Source organism: Grampus griseus, assembly GCF_964374135.1.
Source record: "Grampus griseus genome assembly, chromosome: 4".
Classification (NCBI taxonomy): domain Eukaryota; kingdom Metazoa; phylum Chordata; class Mammalia; order Artiodactyla; family Delphinidae; genus Grampus; species Grampus griseus.
Genome location: NC_138997.1, coordinates 85,146,987 through 85,173,797, shown reverse-complemented (window position 1 = coordinate 85,173,797; position 26,811 = coordinate 85,146,987). Strand labels below are relative to the sequence as shown.

Below are 26,811 nucleotides of genomic sequence, written 5' to 3'. Positions count from 1 at the left end.
TTGAACATATTCCAAAGCTTTATATTTTAACACCTCCTTAATTTTATACTTTTGATGACTCATTTTACATCTTTTTATTTTATGTATCCCTTGAATAATTATTGTACTTTTAATTAATTTTACTACTTATGACTTTTACTTTGCTACTTATTTTATAAGAGATTGATTTACTATCTCCAGCATTTATTTATTTACCTTTTCTGGTGAGAGTTTTGCTTTCATATGTTTTCTTATTAATTAGTGCCTTTTCTTTTTAGCTTGGAGGAGTCCCTTTAACATTTCTTATAAAAGGCCAATTTAGTGGTGATGAACTCTTTTGGCTTTTGCTTATCTATAAAACCTTAATCTGTTCTTTAATTCAGAATGATAACCTTGCCAGGTAGAGAATTCTTGTTTGGCAGTCTTTTTCTTTCAGCACTTTGAATATGTCATGTCACTCCCTTCTGGCTTGTAAAGTTTCTGCTGAAAAATGTGCTGATAGCCTTATGGGTTGTCCCTAGTACATAATAAGTTGCTTGTTTTCTTGCTTCTTTCTTTTTACAATTCTCTCTTAATCATTAACTTTTACCATTTAAATAACATGTCTCAGTGTGTTGCTCTTTAGGTTTGTCTTATTTGGAACACTCTGGGCTTCCTGGAACTGAATATCTGTTTCCTTCCCCAGATTAGGAAAGTTTTCAGCCATTATTTCTTTAAATACAAATTAAAGAAATTTCTCTTTCTCTTCCTCTTCTCCTTTTGAAACCCCCATAATGCAAATGTTATTCCACTTGATGTTGTTCCAGGATCCCCTATGTTATCCTCATTTCTTTAATTCTTTTTTTACATTGTGCTGCTCTGTCTGGGTGTTTTCCATTGCTTTGTCTTTCAGCTTGTTTTGTGCTTCTTTTTGTTTTTAGTTGATTAACAATGTTGTGTTAGTTTCAGGTGTACAGCAAAGTGATTCAGTTATACATATACATGTATCTTTCCTCTTCAAATTCTTTTCCCATTTAGGTTATTACAGAATATTGAGCAGAGTTCCCTGTGCTATACAGTAGGTCTTTGTTGGTTACCTATTTTAAAAATAGCAGTGTGTACATGTCAGTCCCAGACTCCCAATCTGCTTCTGTTTTATCCATTCTGCTGTTGAACCCTTCCAATGTGTTTTTCATTTCAGTTATCACTTCTCTTCAGTTCTTTCTTATAGTTTCTCTTTGTTGTCTTCTTGCTGCGTTCATCCCTTTCTTCTCCTGAGATCAGTGAGTGTCTTTATGAACATTATTTTGAACGCTTTGTCAAGTAGATTGCTTATCTCTGATTCATTAAAGTATTTTTCTGGGGATTTGCCTTGTTCTTTGATATGGACTATATTTATTTCTCTGTCTCCTTGTTTTGTCTGTCTCTCTGTGTTTGTACATGTATTATGGCAAGCAGCTACCTTTATCAGTTTTTTTCCAGGGGGAGCAAAGGCAGCTGCCTTTATTGCGGGCCATGGGCTGGCTAGCTTCACTCAAAGGCCATGCACTTGATCTTGAAGTTGCCATTGGCTGCCAGGTAGTTGATGGCCTCCAGGTTGAGGCAGTTGGGGAATTTGAATTTGTATCCACCAGGCAGCTGGATGGTTAGCTCTGCCTGGTCGAAGCAGATGCATACCTCCACAACACTTCCAGGCTGAAAGGGGAAGACAGACTCCTGCTGCTCAGCCCCCCAGGCCCCGCCATCCTTGCTATTACACACGATGGTGTTGGTGTCCCCGTGCTCATTGAAGCAGGGGTTGAAGTGCAGGCACAGGTTGTTGCCATCTTTGCCCAGGTTCAGCACAAAGCTCTTGGCATCCAGGGCCACCTTGCCCAACACTCTGAGGCACTCCCCAGGTTTGAGATTCAGGTTGCTGATGACAATACCACAAGCCATGATTGAGGAGAGGAGGATGTTCCTGGGACTTTGGGACCAGTTGTCTGAAGACTCTACCGGAGAGCCTTGGTCTTGAAAGAGTGGTATTCTTTAGAAGCTGTTCTGTGTGGCCCAGAAGTGCAGTCTCCTCTGGCCACCAGACCCAGGCATTCTATGGCCATCCCTCATGTGGGCTGTAGGTGCCCGCCAGCTGTGATAGGGCTGTGACTGCTGTATGGGGAGGAGAGGGTTGGAGTCACTTGCCCATCCTGGGTGTGGATTGATCTATGTGTGGCTGTGATAGGGCTGTGACTGCTGTATGAGGAGGAGAGGGTTGGAGTCACTTGCCCATCCTGGGTGTGGATTGATCTGTGTATGGGCTGGTTGGAGCTCAGGGCACTCATCAGGCTCAGTTGTGGGTCAGCTACTGCATGAGGATGACAGGACTCTGTAATCCCTGCTGACCTCCAGACCAGGAGATCCGTAGGTGTCTCCTTGGCTGTGGTTGCAAAAACTGGGGCTCCTGGTGAGTGTATAAGCTCCTTTCTGAGGAGCCTCATCAAGCCCTAACGAGGCCAAGGGGGTGTGCAAGGATGGTGTCTCCCCGCTTATAGTCCCTGGGAGCACCTCCTTAGCCTCTAGGTATGTGGGAAACCTGAAGCCTGTCCCTCAGGATGAAGCTCCAGGCTAAGTAAATAAGCCTTTTTCATATAAAATGGGGTTATGTTTCAGTCTGCTGTCTATGCAGGGCCCTGGGTATGGTGGCCTGCCAAGAGCTGTCTTTCCGATTGCTCCAGTGTCATGAAGTTCAAGAATACCAGCCCCCGTGGCCACCAGGGCCAGGCCAGCCAGTAGTGTTCCCTATGGAGATTGCATGCACCCACTGGCTTTAGCTAGGTAGCTGGAGATTATAGGGGGTGGGACTTGCTCTCTTGCTTCAAGAAGGCAGTAGGAAAATGTCTTGACTACACCCACCCCTGAGCTTCAGCAATGCAGTACAAAAGTGCCTTGTCTGTGCACATGAGTCAGCCGTTAGGCCAGGAGTGGGAGAATATTATGACTGCTTGTGTTCTCCACTCCCAGCCAGGGGGGCAGGGGAATGTCACAGCCACCCACACTTGCAGACTTTAGTTAGGGAGCAGGAGAATGCCATGGCTATTTGTGCCACCCCAGTCAGGGCGTGGGGGGATGCTGCAGCTGCCAGAGCTCTCCAGCTTCAGCTTTGTGGCAGGGTAGTGCATCCAAGCTCTCAGGCCTGTGCTAGCAGGTGAGGTGAGGAACACAATGGCCTCTGCCAATGCCTCCTACAAGTATTACCACCATATTACACCCCCTGCACCCCCCCAACTGATGCTTTTAGATTTGCAAACAACTCTCCTTCACAAAGAGTCTCAGCAGTTTTCAAACCGCTGATATTTTTCAGGGTCTCTGAGTGAGAAGGATTGCATGTGAGCCCTTTAAGAGGGGAGTCTCAGTTTCCAAAAGCTTTTTTGGACCCTTGGACATTAGCCCCATTAGTTTTCTAAGCCAGGCGTTTTGGGGACTCAGCTGTCTGGTGTAGAATTCTTGGGCGCGTGTGTCTGATGTGGGGTCCCACACTTGCTCCCCCAGGAGAAAAGCCTTTCTAATAAGATCCCTCCGTATTGTGTGCGGCCAGGCCAGGGGTGGGGTTTTGGGTGAGAACTTTTCTCTGCCCCTCCTACCCATCCTGATGTAGTCCTTTTTATTCTTTGTTGTGAAACAGGTGATCAACTAATTTTCAGGTTCTCTTCTGAGGGAATTAATCCACATGTAGGTATTTATCTCTGGGAGGAGATAAGTTCAGGCTCTTCCTTTGGCGTCTTCTTAAAATGCCTTCTTAGTTGTTTATTTTTAACATATTCCTATCAATATTTTTTGTGATGGTCAGATTTCTCATAAATTTGATATCTCATACATAAATTCAATCATTTATTTTTAGAAGTTTAGAGAGTTCTTACAATTCTAATTACTTGAATTTTCTAAAAAGAAACTAAGGTACTAGTGACTTTGGTGACATTTAACTTAATAGGAAAGGAAGGTGGATTCTTTCTACTCACTGGTTCTTTCAAAAGGGCAAAAATCACCCTGGAAATATCTAATTTTCAATTCAAAAATATAATTATTACCAAACAGATTTGAGCTTTCAGTGGGTAGGATGTTTTATTAAATCACCTGAGTTATTAATAAAATTTCACCAAGTCTTGACAATCCCCTTTTATGTGCTATTCTCAAATAATGCACTTCCTTTCAAACACTTTAAATGGCTCTGAAGCTAATAATCATGTAAGATGCCCTCTCTTCTCACACAAAGAAGTATTTCAAAATGAATAACACAGGTCAGGTATATTTAAATCTTGCACTATGCATGCATGTTTTCTAACTCTAAAGCAAATGCTACCATTTTACTTAGTATCAACTGAATATTTGTAAAGTGTCAATGTCCGATTTCAGAGTCAAATGGATACTGATAGTGAACGTTTCAAGGTTTGAACCTCTATATTTGTTGTTAATTCTATAAATAGTTTTACCTTTAAAACTATTTATACAATTAATAAATTGATAATTTATAGAATAAATAAATAAAACTATTTCACTTTCCCACAGAAATCTTCAAGAGATATGGCAGTGATAAGATATAAAGTAAAAGTCCTTACTCAAGTGTTCACCTAAACAAAAAAGAACCCCTTTGAAATTTGAATTACAATGATTTTATCTCAAATAAAGAAAAAAGTATGAACACAAAGCAACACTGCATTCTACAGTGTGGAAAGAGTGACCAATGATGTCTGCCTGGGACTTGGATGCATATTTTACTATATGATGTCCAGGAAAGAGCATATTAATGATCTCCAAAAAAAAAGGAAACTGGATAGTCCTAAGGATATTTCCTGGGACCACATACAGAAATGCCCCTGGTCACATTGATTTTTAAGGCAAGCAGTCATTTTAAGTCTAGTGCTACATATATTAAATTTCACCAGTTAAATATGACTTATGGACTGGATACTCAGAACACATGGACTATACAGCATTAGCATTAACAGTGCAAAATTAATTCTGTCAAGAATGACTTTGTAGAGGAGATTTAGACTGTCTAACCATGTGACTAGAAATATCAAATAAGCTAGCCTTTACTGGACACTTACAAGCCAGCACTGTGTTCATGTTTTTCATGCATTGTCTCATTAACACATAAAATTCCATGAGGTAAGTAGTGCTATTATCCTCATTTTATGGATAAGGACTGTAATGTAACAAAATGTACCAAAAATGATGTAACAGTTAGCTAGTGTTAGAGGTGGAATTTGAACTCCAGATCATTTCCCTTCTAAGAACATGCCTGAGCTTACCAAAAAACCACATTTGTGAGAAGCAACAAATACGAGAAAGTCTAGGGATACATTTTAACTCCATTTAACAGGAATAATCTTGAAGCAAATATTCCCCGCAGGGATCAGGTTTCCTTCTGCAGGATACAGAGGAAGAATCGGGCACCATGGGGGCCCTATAAATTCCCCCAATTAAAACACAGAATGAAGATCACACCAGGTTTTCCTTCAGCTGGATCAAATAGATGCTTGAACCTTATAAACACTGGCACCTCCAGGGAGGTATGGAGTCATGTGTTTGGTCTGTTCCGAGTTACCTATTCAATATTGTCTTATCTTTTGTTGTTTCACCCATGTTGGAGTTGCTTACCAAATTTACCACACCTTCTATCCGTATTAGACTTGCCTGAAATAATATTCAACTATTACCCAGAGTAGTCAGTGTGGCGTTGTAATGTTTTCCACTGTTTGGATATTTGAAAGACCTAGCAGATTCCATAGAGTATATTCACGTGAGAATTTTATTTAAATATAAAACATACAGAACAAGAGAAGTAGGTTTCAGGCAGCCATCAAAGGTCTGAGAGACCATCTTTGTGCCCTTGAGTTGTACTGAGCCTCTGGCTGCACTGCCAAGTTTGCATGAGAAATCTTAGCTTCAGGAGAGCAGCTAGAGGAAACTCTAAGAAGTTCTTCAAGTGGCCAAACCAGGCTTGTCAAACTATTTGAGCTAGTTGAACCATTGGTAGAGAAGCCAAGCCTGGGTGGAGTGGGATCACCAGAAAAGTTTCCAGCTTTAATCAGCACATCATAAATGCCACTGCCTTTATCTCAGACAAGAGTCAAAAACCAGGCATCTCCAGAGACAGAAAGCTTAGCCATTCCAGCTGTAAATTAGCTATCTTTAGGTGTCCAGCCCTATATTCTGAAGCCATTTGACAAACATTATTTAAGATTGGACTGTACCTGTGTAATTGTTTAAAATCAATAATCTCTACATTTAAAACCGTTGAGAATTCCAGGCCTGAGTGTGAAAAATACTTGAGTCATGCTGTTAACAGAGAGTCTTAGAATTGTGAATGATTCTTGTTTAGCTTATGGGCCTCATTGATAATGTATTACTGTATTTCAAACATGGATCACACATGTGGACTTTACTATGATTCTAAAATATAATATGTAGCCTCCAGTTTTGATAGATCAATAAGACATTGATCTGATCCTAACTGAGCATAAGGGTTAGGAATAATGCTTTTAAACACATGTTGAAAACTATGTTTGGCTGAAATTCTGAATCTCCCCTTCCAACTGCCAAGAAAACTCTCAGAATTAAGTTCTAATATTTAACATGCTACCATGTTCTTGTTTTGTATACATTGTTCTTGCATTTTCAACTTTAATTTAAATACATTAATAGTAAAATTGTTATGTGGTCATGACCAAAACCAGCACAAAGCTAAAACTCAGCAGGAAATATTCAAAAGCAGTCTAAATGATTATCTTTCCCGAAATGTGAAGTTAATTATACCAGGTCAAAAAGAATAGTAATCTCATTGCTACTTGAATAAAATTTAATTATAGGCCAATCTTCACAAACTATTAATATGCTGACACATATTTAAATCAAGATTCACAAACACTGAAGAAGGGAGCTACAAATATGGAAAAGGAGAAAACTAGAATAAACTCTGTTCTGTGATATACATTAAAGGGATCAGTACAAACTTGTAGGCTGTAATATAATTGAAAGATATACAGTCATTACAGATGTATGTGTATGTGTTGTTTTCTGCCTCTATCTGCTAAGAGCACTTGGAAGTAAAGAAACTCTGATACAATGAGCACACCTAGCCCACAGATCTTGGTTTCTATATACCAGGGATCCTTGGAGAAATGGCTGATATGAAACATCTACACACACAAATATAAATTCATTTTTAAAAGGAAGAAATAAAGGATTATAGAGGTTATGTCATTTACATAAAGTCACAAGCAAATAAGTGATAAAGAGAGCATGAAAAGGTAAATGCTGGATCAGACTATCTGGAGTAAGATCCCAACATCCTTCATTTACTAGTTTTCTGGGCAAGTCTGTCAACCACCTGACCTTAATTTCCTGGGCAGTAAATCTGTATAACAACAATAATATGTACCTCATAAGTAGGGTTATTGTGAGGAACTAAATGAGATAATATTAGAAAACATTGCATATTGTAATTACACACTTTTTATCGCTATCATTTTTATTTTAATGACGATTTTTATTATATGAAACCATGTCTGGTTGACTTCACAATACTCCCACAGATACAGAATTGGAACAAGTATATTACAATGATGAACACTGTATCAGAAAATGGACTTAAAAACCTCATGGTGTATTTGTGAGAAAATAAGGAGGGTGACCTAAATAGTATAAAGTGTAAGAACTGAAGAAGAGTGGGAAACATGGTTTGACAGAAGTGTTGAGCCCAGATTATACTGATCGTTGAGTTTGGAATGTATATGACTTTTGGAAGTGCATTTTTGCGGGAGTTTAGGTTCTTCATATCAGTATGCAAGATATTTTGGGTGAAGGAAAAAAAGAAATTGTCTTTTTGCTCTATATGGGTAAAGGATAGTCCCTGAATAGTTAATAATGCCTAAATTGTACTGGAAAAAATAAAGGGCATCATAAATTCAAAATAATTAGAGATGAATTCAGATAAAAAATAGGAACATGTTGCAACTGTAGAATATATAAATTAAATTAATTTTAGCTTTAAATTGTAATTTAAATTGGTCTAACAAATGATTTCACATAGAGACTCTGTAAGGAGTGACTTTAATTGATACATGTCTAATTTGTAAGTATTAGAAATCCATTGTTTGATATAAATAATTGATGTGAAATTATTGTAAGTTTTCTATTAGGTTTTTTTTTTTTTTTTTTTTGGCGGTACGCAGGCCTCTCACTGTTGTGGCCTCTCCCGCTGTGGAGCACAGGCTCCGGACGTGCAGGCTCAGCGGCCATAGCTCATGGGCCTAGCCACTCCGCGGCACGTGGGATCTTCCCGGACAGGGGCACGAACCCGTGTCCCCTGCATTGGCAGGCAGACTCCCAACAACTGCGCCACCAGGGAAGCCCTATTAGGTATTTTTTAATTGTCTCCTTTGGAATCTTTATCCTGTTAATTTACTTAGCCATTTTTTTCACGCAAGGAAAAAGCTACAAATACAAACCAAGTGATCAAAAATTGATGTAATTATTTCAATATAGCTTCATTTTAAAAAAGCTAGAAATGACAACACAATATTCATTTATATTCTATATTTCATCATTTTTCCTCTCCAGTTTCTGCTGGCACAATGCAAAGTCCAAAAATATTAAGACTAAGGAAAAGGAAGAAATAAAGGTTAGAAATAATGAGCAAAATGGACAATCACTTCTGGATAATTGAGAGTGAACTGTGTATCGCTCTTAAAGTAAGGGGCAACATCATTATCCCCATTTTCCTGTAAAAATATGTGTGGTCAGTAAGCAGTATTGCTACTTTTACTTCTTAAAGCATGAGCCACTGGTCTCTAGAGGAGCATAGCTAAATTTGGGGGTTTAATGAAGGTTTAAATGGGAATAAAACTTACCAAACCTTGCATATGAAATTTCACTTGACCCAGAAGCACTGTTCCTAATTCTGCAAAGTTAACAAAAGGCATGAGAATGGGGAGGAATGCATTACTAGACACAATCTGTTCCATCAGTTTTTTTGAACTCCTGTCCTATTTCAATCTTCTTTGTACAATAGATGTAATGTCAAAAGCATTGCTAATTAAAGGATATTTGTAGTAGCCAGATTCTCAGAAAGAACCACCATAAAACTAGAAGAAAAGAAGAGAAAAAAGGCGAGACATAGCTATTGTAATAAAAACAGCCTATTTCTTAAAAAAATATTACAAATACTAACTGAATAGTGTAGCCATTCCTAAGGATGATTATGGATTTTAACGTGTTGTGACACCTATAATGCCTCTATGTCCTACTCTCTTATTTTCACTCTGTTGTAGTCCTCAGAAAGGCGAGTTGACCAATTCCACGGCTTCAACAATAAAGGCAAATGCAATGTAAGAAATATTGGATCTGTTGGAAATTTTCAGTTGCCTTTATAACAACTCATAAAAATATGAAATCTAATCTAATCACCATTGATATTATCACCTGTGGGGGGTTTGTGTGTGTATATACTTCCAGCTAGGATGATATAATTTTTTAATTTAATTTATTTATATTTTTATACAGCAGGTTCTTATTAGTCATCTATCTTATACATATTAGTGTATACATGTTAATCCTAATCTCCTAATTCATCACACCCACACCCCCACCCCTGCTTTTCCCCTTCGGTGTCCATACTTTTGTTCTCTACATCTGTGTCTCTATTTCTGACTTGCAAACCAGTTCATCTGTACCATTTTTCTAGATTCCACATATATTCATTAATATATGATATTTGTTTTTCTCTTTCTGACTTACTTCACTCTGTAAGGGTGACATAATATAACATATAAAACACTAAGTCACTTCAGGCAGTTTTCTTCCTACTTTTAACTATTTTTTTCTGTCATGTTTAATAAACATTCAAAAATCACCTGCACTGTGAACATACTTTGTATGAAGGTAATTAGAGATAGAGAGGAGAGTTTGCTTTGATCAGCGCTGAGCGACTGAGCAAAACAATGGCTATAATTTTGAAGTAGTGTTGAGAAATTCAATCCAGGAAAGATTAGTTTTGATAATTTTGACAGAAAGTGAGATGAATTTCTACTTGTAAAGTAGACATGAATATTTTGCTAGTTATCTTAAATCATCTGTTTTTTAACAGATCCAACTGTTTTTGAAAGATTTGGCTCAGTCCCATCCCATCCCATCCCATCCTTCCCTCCCCACTTATTAATAAGTGATCCAGATGCTGGGCTAGGCTTGGGAATATCAAAGCAATGAATAAGACCTTCCTTTAGAAGACTCAAGTCACCTAAGAAAACACAAAAAGCCCCCAACAAAACGGATAGTTAACAAAAAAGTTGAATAAACGAGATGCTATTGTTAGCTACAGAGTTTTAAGGGAGCATGGATGCATGGCACTAACTGAGATGCTATAGAAAACTTCAATGGAGAAGAAGAAACCTGAAGTTTGATGAGCAAATAGAAGTCAAAAGATGGGAGAGAGACAAGGAAGAACTCTAGACAGAAGAGCCTATAAGCAAAAGATCTGGGACATGAGAATGCATGGTATGTTAGGTACATCGAAGAGGAATTTCTTGGCTGTAAGATAGGGAGTGTTTTCACATATATTACCTTACATAGTGTTCAAAATAAACTCACCAGACAGAAAGACTTCTTTTCCCATTTTAATATAATAAATGACAATTTGGGGAGGGATCTGAATGTTATAAAACTCTCTAATGCTAATAATGGATTTTGAATTCATTTCCTTTGATTACAGTGAAAACATGCCAAGTATAGTAATAAGTACTGAGTCATGTCAAAGAGGATTCTACAACACAGCACAGGACAGAGTAATAAAAGTTGATACTTATATAGTGATTATTTTATGTCAGGTGCCAATAGGGCTTCCTAAGTGTTATTTTAAACTCATCAAACCCTTGCCACCTACAAAGTTAGCACTATTATTATCACCATTTCATGAATTAGGAAACCGAGGTAAAGAAAGATAAATCTTCACTAATTTCTCATGGCTAAATAATTGGCAGAACTAAGGCATAAAATCAAATAGTCTATCTCCAAATCCCACACTCAACTGCTAAACCACTGCTTCTCTATGTTACTATATTATTCATGCAAGAAGTCAATGATTAAAAAGCAGTATAAAATAATGACAATAAAGGGGGAGAATTTTTGTACATGATCTATAAGATATGGAGAGGAGGGGATTATTGTTTGGGGTCAAAAGTTTGGTTTGAAAATAGAAAAGAATTAGCAAAATAGTTGACAGTCCTGGGTACTGTGGTGCCCTGCTTAGATCTCCCTTCAGGCATTCATTGCTCCCTCCACTGCTGGGAGGGCTGCCTGCTGAAGATTGGGGTCATCTCTTTCCTCAGGAATTGCCCATATCTGAAGGGAGCTGCCTCACCCAAAGTTAAATCCCCTTCTGAAAATTAGCCCACAATGATTGAGTTCTACAGACAGGTTAGGTAAATTACCTTAGGTCACAAAGATTCCACATAAAAGAATATGATCCCATACTTGCCTTATTCAAAGTCTAAGGCATTTTTCCTTTACCAGGTTTCCTCCCGTATATAAACTTTACAGATCAAAGTAGGTGTTTTATAGGAACTGGCAAATTTATTTATGTCCATTTCATGCAATCTTTAGACTACTGTCATTTCAGTGTGCTTTCATAAATAAGTTTGTTTCAATATCTTTAACATAGACCAAAAATATAAAAGAAACCAGAAGCAGTATAAAAGGAGAAAACTATTGGACATTGAAACATGAGATTATAAGTGATATCCTGTATTGTATATTAAATATATGTATGTAATATAATGTATATATATTTTGTAGCTTAAGAATATGTGTTTCCTTATATTGAATATAAAATACTGAAGTCTGGGCTTCCCTGGTAGCACAGTGGTTGAGAGTCCGCCTGCCGATGCAGGGGACACGGGTTCGTGCCCCGGTCCGGGAAGATCACACATGCCGCGGTGCGGCTGGGCCCGTGAGCCGTGACTGCTGAGCCTGCGCATCCAGAGCCTGTGCTCCACAACAGCAGAGGCCACAACAGTGAGAGGCCCACCCACGTACCGCAAAAAAAACAAAACAAAATTGAAATCTGTGTTCCCTAGAGATGAGAAGAATCATTCTTATTGATTCTAAGCATCTAAGCTACACTTTATAAATAGTAGGAATCAGTGGCACTTCAATCTAGGTTTTTATGTGTCATTGGATCTTTTATGGTTGTTGAAAAAGCTGGAATGTCTGTTAATTTGAAATACTGTGTATAACAGAAAGTATATCAGCTGTGCTTCAACTGACTCTAATAGGAAATCTTCCAGAATATTCCTGGGCCTTTAAGCTAAGCTTTTATTTTTCCAGAATTTTACCCACAGTTGATTCAAGACATTTCCTTGTTATACTCAACGATAAATAGTTAAGCTCAATAAGGTAATAGTTGAGCAACTGAAACCCTATATGTTGTGTTTCTCACAGACAGCGTGAATGCTGCTTCAGGGCACTGATCTATTAAGCCGGATATTATAAATCACAGGGCTATTCACTGGCAATCATGATGAGAATCCCTGTTTATAGAATTGCAACCTTGTGCAATAGTTGCATAGACCAAAGACAATTAAAAGAGTTAATGCCAGTGAGGGTCACCTTTCAAGAACCACTTAAATAGAACTGTGCATGCAGCAGTGCCTTGCCCCTCCATGAGGGGCACTGCAGCACTAGACTGCAAGCCTATAGCAAGATGTATAAAAGTCATAAAATAGCCAATCTCTCTAATCCAAGTTTGTCTTCAAAGGGACATCTTCATTAGTCAAGCAGTACAGTGAACACAAGTTCTAAAATACTCATTAACTGCCCTCTGAAATCAATCAATTTTGGAAACAATTTACAAATCACATATTTATTTGATATATTCATTATATAAAAAGTGAATAAATAACAACACCCTCAAAAGTCTTGTAACCTTTTAAATACGCGGTAGTAGTAAAAATTTTATTTGAAACAATGTCATGTTTAGCTGTGTAGCCTAAGAAAATACTGCATGTATTATTGTCCTTGGAATAAAATTATGCTGTTGAAAGCCTTACTCTTCTTATTTTTGGAGAAGATTAAACATACTACTGCACTACCATTGGCTTTTTAGACAATACTTATATAAATAATTGTCTTTGTTTTAATGCTGAGTTTGATTCTTATGACCGCATTTCCTTTGAGGAGATAACACCATGACATAATTATACCAATTATACTTCCCTTGTCTGTCAGCAATGTTGTAGTTACTAGTATCAATCAACCAATATATATGCATGTTTGACTGACCTTCACAAGAATTATATAAGTTCACATGTTGGAAATGAGCATCATTAATTTATAGACAGAGATAATCATATACTATATATATATATATATATATACACAATATGTATATATATGTATATATATACAATGTATATATACATATACAATATATATATCATAGTAAGGCAAGAGTCCTAGCAATGTAATGCATTAAGTGCTTGTTTATCTAAAAAGTAATGGCAACTAGCATTCATTGAAATGCTTACAATGTGGCAGGTCCTAAACATTTTACATAAATTAATTTGATTACTCTTCAACCTGAATCTATGAAGTGAATACTATTATTTCTCAGTTTTGTAGAAAAGGTGACTGAGACTTAGAAAGGTTAACTACTTTGCCCTAAAGACTAAGTGAAATCCAGTAAGTGATGGTGGGAGAGTTGAAATATGGCAGTCTCTCACCAGAGCCAGATTCTTAACCCTGGAATCAGAGGTCTTGCTCAAGTTTTGGTACTGCCTCTAGTGGACCAATAATCTCATTGGTTCTGAGGTCCTGAGAAGAGTAATAAACTTTTCTGACTTAAGTTTTGAAAATATCACTCCGGATGCTTCTCTGAGAACTGATAAAGACACTTTTGGAGGCAGAGCTACCATTGATTAAACATAGCACTATCCTAAGGGTCTTTAATGGACAGACACTGGCCCAGACTGTGGACCCCTGAGACATCCCATGCAAAGGCATCTGCTTGACTGCTGTAGATATAGTACAATATACAGTACAATATATTGTAGATATGTACAATATAGCAAATTATGCAATATAAATGTGTAGATGTTACATCTCTTTATATTTTGACATGTCAGTTGCAGAATCTTTAAGGTGCTATATTTTCAAATACTTAGAAAAAACATCAACAATTGTTATAGATCATGTAAAGTATGAAACACAAAATGTTGTATTTCAGTACAGGAGAGGACACTTCAATTCACACTCCTCTGAAACATCCCTACAAACTGTTGTTTGGACTAATCAGACCACAGGAGAATTCAAACCACAGGTGGTTTGAATTCAAAAACATTTCAAAAACAATGTTCTAGGTAGACCAATTGAAAAAGTGGGGCAGCAATGATTAGTGCTCTATAATAAGTAATTTTTATTCATAACAGAAATCTAAATAGAGAAGAGATGTAGATGTCGCAAGGGGTGAAATTTTAAAGAAATTTATAGGAAAGGGAGTGACTAAGTAGAGGAAAACAATCAGATTTGCCTCTGAATGAACGTTGCCTTTGGCCTTGTTAGCTCAAGAGCCACCTTTGCTTTCTTTCTGACACCATCATTTAACTGCAACAAATCAAATTTGTCTGATAGAGTTGCTTGACAGGAAGCATAAGTAACTGCCAGGAGGCCTGGCTGCAGCTGTTGCTATCTTATAGCACACAGTTGTGCTATGTCATTTGAATTTGTGCCTCAATGCATATTTAGGGCATCCCTTCTACATAACCTGATTAAAGTTGGGTCCTGTCTGTTCACATGACTGGCGATGCTTAGAATCCTACTTGTAAACACAGACCACAAATTTTAAGTCCAGTAGAAATATTTTCCAGAAAGAAATACTTATGAAACTAGACATTTCTAGCAGCCTTCCTTTCATTAGGCCCCAGCATTTTATCACCAAAATCCAAGCACGTCTGTCTATTCACTTTGGCTCTTAAAAAGCTTTTGGTCCTTGAATCCCACTCTGATAATTTCTTTGCTACACTTATCCTCTACCCTTATGCACTGTTTGTAATACTTTCGTTCCCAATCTTTGTATGGTCTTTAAAAGTATTCTTGGGCATTTTCATGCAGTTGCTATATATTCTCAATAAGGCTATCAAATTCCTTGAAGACTAAAATATTCCAAAGTATTTGGATAGTTGGATATATACTGGGGAAACTCAGGAAATGACTTTGTCAAATATATATCATCCACTTTTTTCATCAATAATGCCGTTTGCAGCAACATGGATGGACCTAGAGATTGTCATACTGAGTGAAGTAAGTCAGACAAAGAGAAATATCGTATCATATCACTTATATACAGAATATAAAAAGAATTGATAAAAATGAATATATTTACAAAACAGAAACAGACTCACAGACTTAGAGGAACGAACTTATGTTTACGGGGGTGGGGGGGGAAGGGTGGAGGGAAGGGATAGTTAGGGTGTTTGGGATTGACATGTACACACTGCTATATTTAAAAATGATAAAAATAAAATAAAGCAGCTGTGCAAGAACAACAACAACAACAAAATTGGTAAAACATCATATGTTTTTATGTATTACATAGATGATTCATGTTTCACAGAGAACAATTTTTAACCAAAAATATGTCATCTCTCACCCCTAATTTCCCTCTTTCTTGCGCTAGTATTGGCAATTCTTTTTGTTATCATTCTGGCAATAACTAGCCCTTAAATTCTTAGGCTTCCCCCTACTATTTTTCTGTAACATTCCAAATTATTCTCCTCTTCAGTATGCTGAGCAATTTAGCAAATTTTTCTTTTAAATTTAAGTTCTCATTCAGATTACTTCCATCACTTCAAATAACTCACTAAATTATTTTTTCCAGACAAACAAGGTGTACTATTTCCTTGTGAAATAGCACATCATCAAATAGCATACATGTGTTCTTGGCAGCTAAATATGATTGCTTGGGACCTAACTGCTCCTTTTGAGGATTTTCTTTAGTCTATTTTTTAAAGCTGCTGGGTTTTGAAATGAGGTTGGGTTTTTTTTATTTTATTTTATTTTATTTTATAGTTTAATTTGAAGTTCCAGGCACTAGAAAGGCTTTGTTTTAGAATAAAAATTTCAAAGATTTTTTGAGGTGAGAAGAGTAGATTTGAAGAAGTTAAGTGGCATGTCTAAATTAAATGACACAGTAAATATTCAAGGCAACGAAATAGGCAAACTCTTTAATACCTGTTGTGATTAATTGTACATTAATGAAAAAAGACATTATCTTAGTACCTGAGCATAGCCATATATGGATCAACTGTTTCTTTATTAATTTTCTGTCTTGATGGCCTATCCAACGTTGAAAGTGGCATATTTAATATTCCTACTCTTATTTTATTGCTGTCCATTTCCCCCTTTAAGTCTGTTAATATTTGCTTTAAATATTTAAGTGCTCCAGTGCTGGGTGCCTATATATTTATTGTTCTTATATCCTCTTATTGAATTGATTCCTTTATTACTATTTAGTAACTTTTTTTGTCTTTCTTGTGACTGATTTTGACTGAAAGTCTATCTTATCCCATGTAAGTATAGCCTCCCCTGTTCTCTTTTGATTACAATTCACCTAGAATGTATTTTTCCATTGCCTCACTTTCAACCTATGTGTGTCCTTAGAGTGAAAGTGAATCACTTGTAGGCAGCATGTAGTTGGAGCTTGGGGTTTTTTGTTGTTGTTGTTGTTTTCATTCAGCAACTTTGTATCTTTGATTGGAAAATTTAATTCCTTTTCATTTAAACTAGTTATTGATAGGTAAGGACTTACTACTACCATTTCATTAATTGTTCTCTGTTTTTTAAAAAGTTCCTTTGTTCTGTTCTTCCTCTCTTACATTCTTCCTTTGTAATTTATTTTTGGTAATGGTATGCTTTAATTCCTTTTTTGTATATCTTTTATGTAACTACTATAGGTTTTTCTTTGTTGTTACCATGAGGCTTACATAAAACGTTGTATGTATAGAACAGTCAATTTTAAACTGATAACAACTTAGCTTCAATTGGGCAAAAAAGCTCTAGAGTTTTCCTTCTCCTCCTTGTACATTTTATGCTATTGTGTCACACTTTACATTTTTTATATTGTGCATTATTTTAAAAATTATCATATTTATAGTTATTTTAATATTGTTTTTCAACCTTTTTATAATTTTTTTTATATAATTTTTATTTTTTTGACCACGCTATGTGCATGTGGGATCTTAGTTCCCCAATCAGGGATCAAACCTGCACCCCTCAACTGGAAGCACAGAGTCTTAACAACTGGACTACCAGGGAACTCCCTGTTTTTCAACTTTTATACTAGAGGTAAAAGTGTTTTACACACCAACACTACTGTATTAGTGTATTCTGAATTTGACTGCATATTTCTCTTTATTAGTGAGTTTTATACCTATATATGTTTTCATGTTATTAATTATCACCCTTTCATTTCAACTTGAAGAATTCCCTTTAGCATTTCTTGTAAGGCAGGTCTAGTAGTTATGAACCCCCTTATTTCCATTATAATCTGAGAATTTATTTTGTATGATTTCTATTATTTTTAATATATTAAGGTATGTTTTATGGCCCAGAATGTGCTCTATCTTGGTAAAAATTCCATGTGAGAATGTGAGAAGCTGGCATAATCTGCTGTTGGATGAAGTATTTTATGAAGTACATTAGACTCTTGGTTTCCGTTCTGACGTGTAAAGAGCTTAAAATTTGTCACTCCTTTCCCTACAAGTAAAAAGATAAATGAATTGAAAATCAAAAACTCTTAGTACATATATCAAAGAATTGAAAACCCAAGGCAAACTGCTGCCTCCTCTGAAAACTGGAGAGAAAGACAGAAACAGAATCACATCTTACTGGGAGTAGAAGTCCAGAAGCAAAGCCTGTATCTGGACCAGTATTGGTAAAACCATTTTATATTGTAGTTGAGGAATTGCTGGAGGCTCAATGTATACTGATGTGAGCAATAAAAATTCCAAGGGGGTCCAGTCTTTGTGAATACCAAATACTTTCTTGAGTTTTACCTCCAGGAGCTCTACCAGATTCTAAGTCTAACAGAGGAAAATTCCCTTGTGCTTCCAGCAGAGGTTGGGAAACAGTAACCATTTTGAAATATGCCTATGGCTTTCCTTAACAAGGCCTGTCCTACAGGGAACCTACTTTACCAGAGCTTAACTGGCTGGGGCTTTACTAAAGCTTAACGACACATATTCAAAAGGGCAAAAGGATTTCTTGTCAACCAAGTTACCACTTAGGATCGCCAAAAGCCAGTGAAGAGCTTAGGCTCAAAGCTACCCAACCCAAAGGGAGCATGGGTATTATCACACTGTTCTAGTTACTCATTGCTGTGTAACAATCTATCCTGAAACCTAGTGCCTTAATAGAACCATTTTATTTTTTAACAGACTTATTAAGATTTAATTAATGTACAATAAACTGCATATGTTTAAAATGTACAATTCGATATATTTTGACGTGTGTATATTCTGTGAAAGCATCAGTGCAATGAGGAAAATAAACAGATTTATCACCTTCAATTTTTTTGTGTGCCCCTTTTTAATTTTTAAATGTTAAATTGACATTTTTATATATCATTGGATCCAAGTTGAGGAAATATTATTCAGAATTTTTGCATCCATTCTCACAAGAGATAGTGATCTGTAGTTTTCTTTTCTTGTAAGTTCTTTTGTCCACCTGGTTTTATTATGAGGATAATGCTGGCCTCATAGAATCAGTTAGGAGTATTCTCTATTTCTTTTTTAATCTATTTGCAAGAATTTGCTTATAATTGAAATTATTCCTTATATATTTAGTATAATTTATCAATGAAGCCATCAAAGTCTGGAGTTTTCCTTCTGTTTAGTTTTATTTTTTTCAAATTTAATATCTAATATCTAATAAATAGATATTAGGCCATTCAAGTTATTTCTTCTTGAGTGAGTTTTGTCATTTCTATCTTTCAAAAAATTTGTCTATTTCATCTAATTTATTGAATTTATTGACATAAAAGTTGCTTATAAATTTTTGTATTATTTTAAGAATTATAGAATTTATAGTGACTCAAAGAGAACAAAATCAATTGGATATTTTTATCCAGCCAAAAGTTGGTGATGAATTGGACTAAGAGGCAAGTACTATGTTGCCATCTAATACTAAGATTAGTCATAGATAACAGTCATTAATAAGTTTTCTTAATATTCTCTTTTGAAGAAAGCAGAACATTAATTCAATAGTTATTTGCCAACATACTATTATTAAGCATATTATATGCCAACTATTATATTCATTGATTTTTTTCTAAGAAAATTGCTCAAAATTTTATTAAAATACTTGGGACCTAAGACAAATTTTAGCTAATTATGTAGAAAATTCATTTAATATTTAGTTGCTGTAATCTTACGTTTGTCATTTGGGTTTTCTAAGGAACAAGAGATGTACTAAGAACAAAAGATTTATTAAGATTTATTGGGACAATACTTGTGAAAGATAAAGGATACAGAGTGCAGGAGTAGGCAGGGAAAGACTTCTGACTGGAATACAGGTCTGACATCTGTGAAAGGAGAGTATGAAGGAAAGAAGATTGATTAGGAAGAGCCCCAGACAGTGGTACAGCCTTGAGAAAAACCCTGACTAGCCCAACAGAGAACTCTAATGCTTAGATGTCTTTCAAACAGTTCCACGTCGTCTTAAATGTTGAATCCTTTTATCACCATGATGTTCAGTCATTGGAACCGTAGAGTCATTCTGTTGTGTGCCATGGCTCAAAAGCTGAGGCAGATCCTGAAAGTACCTACAGCTAGAGACTCTCAACTAAATTCTTTTTTGTGGCATGTTTCCCTTGGAATAGACTTCAGAAAGGGGCAGAATAGAATGGCTTCCCCATGGTGTTTTCCAGCGTTAAGAAACACTATTGTCACCAAAAAATGCTAAATTATATTCCCTAAACAAGTAGTGTGAAATATGTTCTCCAAAGAATGCCACATTAAATATTTTTAAAGTATACTAAACAATAACACTGGATTAAAATCTTATATTAGTCCTTATTTTTATTTGCCCTGATTTTTTCTACTAGATTTCTCTGTATTTACAGAATACATAAACATTTCATAAGCCCTAGTATTACTAGAAGAAGCAATCAACATTTATTATTCTTGGAACCCTACTTAACCTCAATTTTCTTAAATGGGAAATTTGGGAGACTATATTTTTCATGTATATATTATTACAAAATATTTGTGTGATTGTTCACTATAATTAACTAAATTTTTTGCATGCTTGTTATAATCAGACCCTTAGAATTTTGCTGTAATATAGACTAAGAGAATTTTACTTTTGTATTCATCAAAATAATTTAGTAACACTAAATAAAAAATAATGTGGTTTCAATGACACACCAAATGTGCTATATTTTACAAAAGCAGTGTTGGCTGATACAAAGTATTTTGGGTTAAGCACACAGGGTCAAAAGCACAAAAAAGTTGAGAATGAGTTTTGAATAAGAAGTAACACTTATGTTTACCAAAAGTTCTATATTAGAAACTTAACTTACTAAAGCATTGTTTCTTGGTAAAATTAATATTACATTCACATGTACATGTATGCATGTATCTGCATATGTATGTATGTCTGTGTAGATATTCATAAGCAGTTATAAGTTGTTCATTCATTCCTCATCTCTGGAGGTTGAGCTGATTTCAAGGGATTTGTTTCACACAAGTTAAAACAGCTGCAAAGGTTTTTATTAGGTTTCTAGCTGGTTTTAAGAGGGGTAAAAACACTACATGTAAATTAGATTTTTAAAAATCATATATCTATTCTCATATTGGCCTAGTTTTGAAAATGGTTTATTTTCTTTTATGATTGCTCTTTAATTGTTGATGTCTCTTTATATATTTTTTAACTTTATTTTTAAATTTTTATTTATTTATTTTTGGTTGCATTGGGTCTTCGTTGCTGTGTGTGGACTTTCTCTAGTTGTGGTGAGCGGGGGCTACTCTTCATTGCGGTGTGTGGGCTTCTCATTGCGGTGGCTTCTCTTGTTGTGGAGCACAGGTTCTAGGCACGCAGGTTTCAGTAGTTGTGGCAGGCGGGCTCAGTAGTTGTGGCTCACGGGCTCTAGAGAGCAGGCTCAGTAGCTATGGGGCATGGGCCTAGTTGCTCCACAGCACATGGGATCTTCCCGGACCAGGGATCAAACCTGTGTCGCCTGCATTGGCAGGCAGATTCTTAACCACTGTGCTACCAGGGAAGTCCTCTCTTTGTACTTTGATTAAAGTTTCTTAGATCCCTAGCTGCTAATTAATGGACCTTCAAACAGAAATACAAGATGATTTTTCTTTTACCTCTGGTTTCTGTGGAGTACATAGTAACGGATCTTCAAATAAACATTGACGAACACTGGTGGGATGACAGTGGAAGTGTTTAGAGAGAAAGTGTCAACTGATTTTTTAAACTTTATTTTCATAGATCATTATTTTTATTAACTGTGACATTCCCAATCATAGTTTTAAGATGTGAATTGAAAGTTAACTTAATTTTAAAATAAAAATTATTATACCATTATTCAAAACACACATAAAAATACATGAAATAATGAAAAATAAGTATTTTTGCCACACAGCTTTGAAAGATATTGGCAATTTGACTTATTAATTTTACAGCTTTTTTTTTTTACTAATAGATGGACTTTATTTATTTTAAACATCTTTATTGGAGTATAATTTCTTTACAATGGTGTATTAGTTTCTGCTGTAAAACAAAGTGAATCCGCTATACATAAACATATGTCCCATATCTCCTCCCTCTTGCGTCTCCCTTCCACCCTCCCTATCCCACCCCTCTAGGTGGTCACAAAGCACCGAGCTGATCTCCCTGTGCTATGTGGCTGCTTTCCACTAGCTATCTACCTTATGTTTGGTAGTGTATATATGTCCATGGCACTCTCCCATTTCGTCCCAGCTTACCCTTCCCCCCTCCCCATGTCCTCAAGTCCATTCTCTACATCTGCATCTTTATTCCTGTCCTGCCCCTAGGTACTTTGGAACCAGTTTTTTTTTTTTTAATTCTATATATATGTGTTAGCATACGGTATTTGTTTTTCTCTTTCTGACTTACTTCACGCTGTATGACAGTCTCTAAGTCCATCCACCTCACCACAAATAACTCAATTTCATTTCTTTTTATGACTGAGTAATATTCCATTGTATATATGTGCCACATCTCCTTTATCCATTCATATGTCGATGGACATTTAGATTACTTCCATGTCCTGGCTATTGTAAATAGAGCTGAAATGAACATTGCAGTATGTGACTCTTTTTGAATTATGGTTTTCTCATGATATATGCCCAGTAGTGGGATTGCTGGGTTGTATGGTAGTTCTATTTTTAGTTTTTTAAGGAACCTCCATACTATTCTCCATAGTAGCTATATCAATTTACATTCCCACCAATAGCACGAGAGGATTCTCTTTTCTCCATACCCTCTCCAGCATTTATTGTTTGTAGATTTTTTTTTTTTTTTTTTTTTTTTTGCGGTACGCGGGCCTCTCACTGTTGTGGCCTCTCCCGTTGCAGAGCACAGGCTCCAGACGCGCAGGCTCAGCGGCCAGGGATCCTCCCAGACCGGGGCACAAACCCGCGTCCCCTGCATCGGCAGGCAGACCCCCAACCACTGCGCCACCAAGGAAGCCCCCTGTTTGTAGATTTTCTGATGATGGCCATTCTGACCTGTGTGAGATGATACCTCATTGTAGTTTTGATTTGCATTTCTCTAATGATTAGTGATGTTGAGCATCCTTTCATGTGTTTGTTGGCAATCTATATCTTCTTTGGAGAAATTTAGGTTGTCTTCCCATTTTTGGATTGGGTTGTTTGTTTTTCTGATATTGAGCTGCATGAGCTGCCTGTATATTTTGTAGATTAATCCTTTGTCAGTTGCTTCATTAACAAAAATTTTCTCCCATTCTGAGGGTTGTCTTTTTGCCTTGTTTATGGTTTCCTTTGCTGTGCAAAAGCTTTTAAGTTGCATTAGGTTCCATCTGTTTATTTTTGTTTTTATTTCCATTTCTCTAGGAGGTGGGTCAAAAAGGATCTTGCTGTGATGTATGTCATAGAGTGTTCTGCCTATGTTTTCCTGTGAGAGTTTGATAGTGTCTGGCCTTACATTTAGGTCTTTAGTCCATTTTGAGTTTATTTTAGTGTATGGTGTTAGGGAGTGTTCTAATTTCATTCTTTTACATGTAGCTGTCCAGTTTTCCCAGCACCACTTATTGAAGAGGTTGTCTTTCTCCATTGTATATTCTTGCCACCTTTGTCACAGATTAAGTGTCCATATGTGCATGGGTTTATCTCTGGGCTTCCTGTCCTGTTCCATTGATCTATATTTCTGTTTTTGTGCCAGTACCATATTGTCTTGATGACTGTAGCTTTGTACCATATGATCATCTCAATAGACGCAGAAAAACTTTCGACAAAATTCAACACCCATTTATGATAAATACTCTCCAGAAAGTAGGCATAGAGGGAACCTATCTCAACATAATAAAGGCCATATGTGACAAACCCACAGCCAACATCATTCTCAATGGTGAAAAACTGAAACCATTCCCACTAAGATCACGAACAAGACAAGGTTGCCCACTCTCACCACTGTTATTCAACATAGTTTTGAAAGTTTTAGCCACAGCAATCAGAGAAGAAAAAGAAATAATAGGAATCCAAATCAGAAAGGAAGAAGTAAAACTGTCACTGCTTGCAGATGACATGATACTATACATAGAGAATCCCAAAGATGCAACCAGAAAACTACTAGAGCTAATCAATGAATTTGGTAAAGTAGCAGGATATAAAATTAATGCATGTAAATCTTCTGCATTCCTATACACTAATGATGAAAAATCTGAAAGAGAAATTAAGGAAACACTCCCATTTACCATTGCAACAAGAAGAATAAAATACCTAGGACTAAACCTACCTAAGGAGACAAAAGACCTGTATGCAGAAAACTGTAACACACTGAGGAAAGAAATTAAAGATGATACAAACAAATGAAGAGACATACCATGTTCTTGTATTGGAAGACAAACATTGTGAAAATGACTATACTACCCAAAGCAATCTGTATATTCAATGCAATCCCTATCAAACTACCAGTGGCATTTTTCAGAGAACTAGAACAAAAAATTGCACAATTTGTATGGAAACACAAAAGACCACGAATAGCCAAAGCAATCTTGAGAAAGTAAAATGGATCTGGAGGAATCAGGCTCCCTGACTTCAGACAATACAGTTTTTTTTTTTTAATTGTGAAGAGCACAGCTGATGGCCAAGTCCCCATAGCTTACTTCTCCCATCCTCTCATGAATAACTTCAAGTTGGTGTGAATACTTAGATATTTTATATTTAAAATTTGATATTTATGTATAACTGCTCACATATGCATACAAAGCAATATGCAGGATTGGTATTGCATATTTACAAAAGTTAAATAATGGCATTTATTTACCTTTATAAGACATTCCTTCCTCCTTTAACATGACGGTTTTGAGAAGTACTACTTCATTTAGCTCTAGTTCATTAATCCATTATTGCATAATATTCCTTTGTATGAATTAACCACATTTATTTTTCTTCTACCAACAAATTGAACTTTTAGGCTGTTTTAGTGTGTTCATAATTACACACAAATTTTGCCACGGACACTAATGGCCACAATTCCTTCTGCACATGTACAAGAATTTGTTTAGGGTAAATTACTGAGCATAAGGTTGCTTATTCTTAACTTTATTACCAATTTCTTCTCAAATTATGCTCTTATAGCAATGCATTGTGTTCTGTTTTTCTACTTTCCACCAACACCTTCATGTTAGCCAACTTTTTAAATTGTATAATCCTATAGATGTGAAATTATGTTTCAAGATTGTTTTAAATAACCTTTTTTTAAGTTAATGATTAGCTTGAGAATCTTTCATTTGCTTATAGGTTATTCAAGATTTCTCTCTACAGACTTTTCCATTTTTATTTTGTCATGTTTTCTTATTCTTATGGATATGTTGATGTGTTATCATTCCAGAGTTAAATCCTTTTTTGCTACATCCATGCCATATATCATTTTTCAATCTTTCTATTTGTTTACACTATTTTTATCATTTAAATGTTTCATTTTGCTGTGGACAATTTTATCAGCATTTTCTTTATGCAGTTGTGTAAATACTGTTAAACCCACGAAAATGTAATCTATAGGACAGAGGGATATTTGTCAGTAATGTTCACTATTTTATCCTTAGCACCAAGAAGAATTAATGGCAAATAGGAAGAATTCAATAAAAAATGTGTTTAATGTTTTAATCAGGTTGTTTCCCTATCTTAAAGTCATTAAGAAGTATTTCAACTAACAAATAGCAGTTTTAACTTATTGTTTTTATATTTAGTCTTTAATATGTCAGAAATTAAAATTAAATGTCATAAGAATAGTATCTAATGTTATCTTTTTTTCTTGCTTGTGTATATAGTATGTACAAGCATGTGTGTGCATTTGTGTATTGATATTTATTGATACTAAGCCAATTCTTATAAAATATAGAAAGTTTGTTCCAATACAGTTCACATTCCTCTCCCCTACTTTGTCTTATGATTTTCATATATATTACATCTATATATTAACTCAACAATTCAGTGTTAGAATAATTGTTTTATACCATCTTATAACTGTAAAAACCTAAGAGAAAAAAATTAGACGTTATTTTACTTTTATCACAATTTTGGGTCACTTTTATTTTTTCCTGTGGATTTGAATTGACGTCTGGTATCATTTTCTTTAAGCCTGAAGGACTTCCTTAAGAATTTCTTGCAAGACATATATGCTAGTAACAAATTCTCTTGGTCTTCATGTTTCTGGGCATGTTTTTATTGTACTTCATTTTTTGAAGGATAGTTTTGTTTCTTTTAGTGGGCCCTTTTTTTCTCTCCTCTGCACATGCTCACAGCTTCCTTTTTTAGATTTTCTTCCCCAGTTTATAATTGTTTTTAGAGACTGTTTTTATAATCTTTATAATTTTTTTCCCAGTTTTTATCATTGTTTTTTCCACTATACCAAAAGTGCCTCTCTGCCTGTGACATTATTAAGAATTAATTTTATCTGAGAATTACTAAGTAGTGTTAGTGAAATAAATTGTACTTTAAATATTATGCAATACTGTATCAGAATGTTAATTCCTAAAAGAAACATTTTCTCCCACCCAAAACTCTGTAAGAAGGAAGAAGTTTGGTATCTCTTGCTGGGGATATAATTTATCAATGTTTACAATGGCTTTCCTTATCTTATGCATAATCTCCTCAACCCTTATATTTTTATAACTTTATCTCCATCTTACATCAACCTTTGCATATGATTTCCTTCTGTCCGTAATATTTTTTCCTTAAGATGTCTTCTTGATAATTTTTTTATCATCTAATATTTGATCAAATGTCATTGTTTCAATAAGCCTTATCTAATTACCCTATTGTATTGTCACCTGCCTCTGATAACTTGTTTCTTGTTCATGTGTAAGCATTAACCCCCATGCTTCTTTTTAAAGCAAGCTCAATATTTTATTGTACCCATTCCTCTGGATTGTGGCTTCTCTTTAACTTTGGGAACATGGAGATTTATCGTTGACTTGTAAGCATAACCACATTTCTTTTTAATATATTTTGTTATAGTTTACTAGCATTTCTGTGTGTTGTGAGTCATATTTCTAGAACACAAATTTTATAATACAGTTTTTCACTTTGCCTAAAGCATGAGACACAACAT

General features: G+C 35.7%; 1 protein-coding gene across 1 annotated transcript; it reads right to left on the bottom strand.

Moving 5' to 3' along the window:
• Nucleotides 1–1,445: 1,445 nt before the first annotated feature.
• LOC309822145 (galectin-1-like) lies at nucleotides 1,446–1,940 on the bottom strand. Its single transcript, XM_082653851.1, has one exon. It carries the CDS (start codon nucleotides 1,894–1,896, stop codon nucleotides 1,489–1,491), a length of 408 nt encoding a protein of 135 aa, XP_082509977.1. The 5' UTR covers nucleotides 1,897–1,940; the 3' UTR covers nucleotides 1,446–1,488.
• Between the last annotated feature and the right edge of the window lie 24,871 nt (nucleotides 1,941–26,811).

Bases quoted from the DNA above. Each gene is read 5' to 3' on its own strand.
- LOC309822145 (XM_082653851.1), bottom strand. From the start codon at position 1,896: ATGGCTTGTGGTATTGTCATCAGCAACCTGAATCTCAAACCTGGGGAG.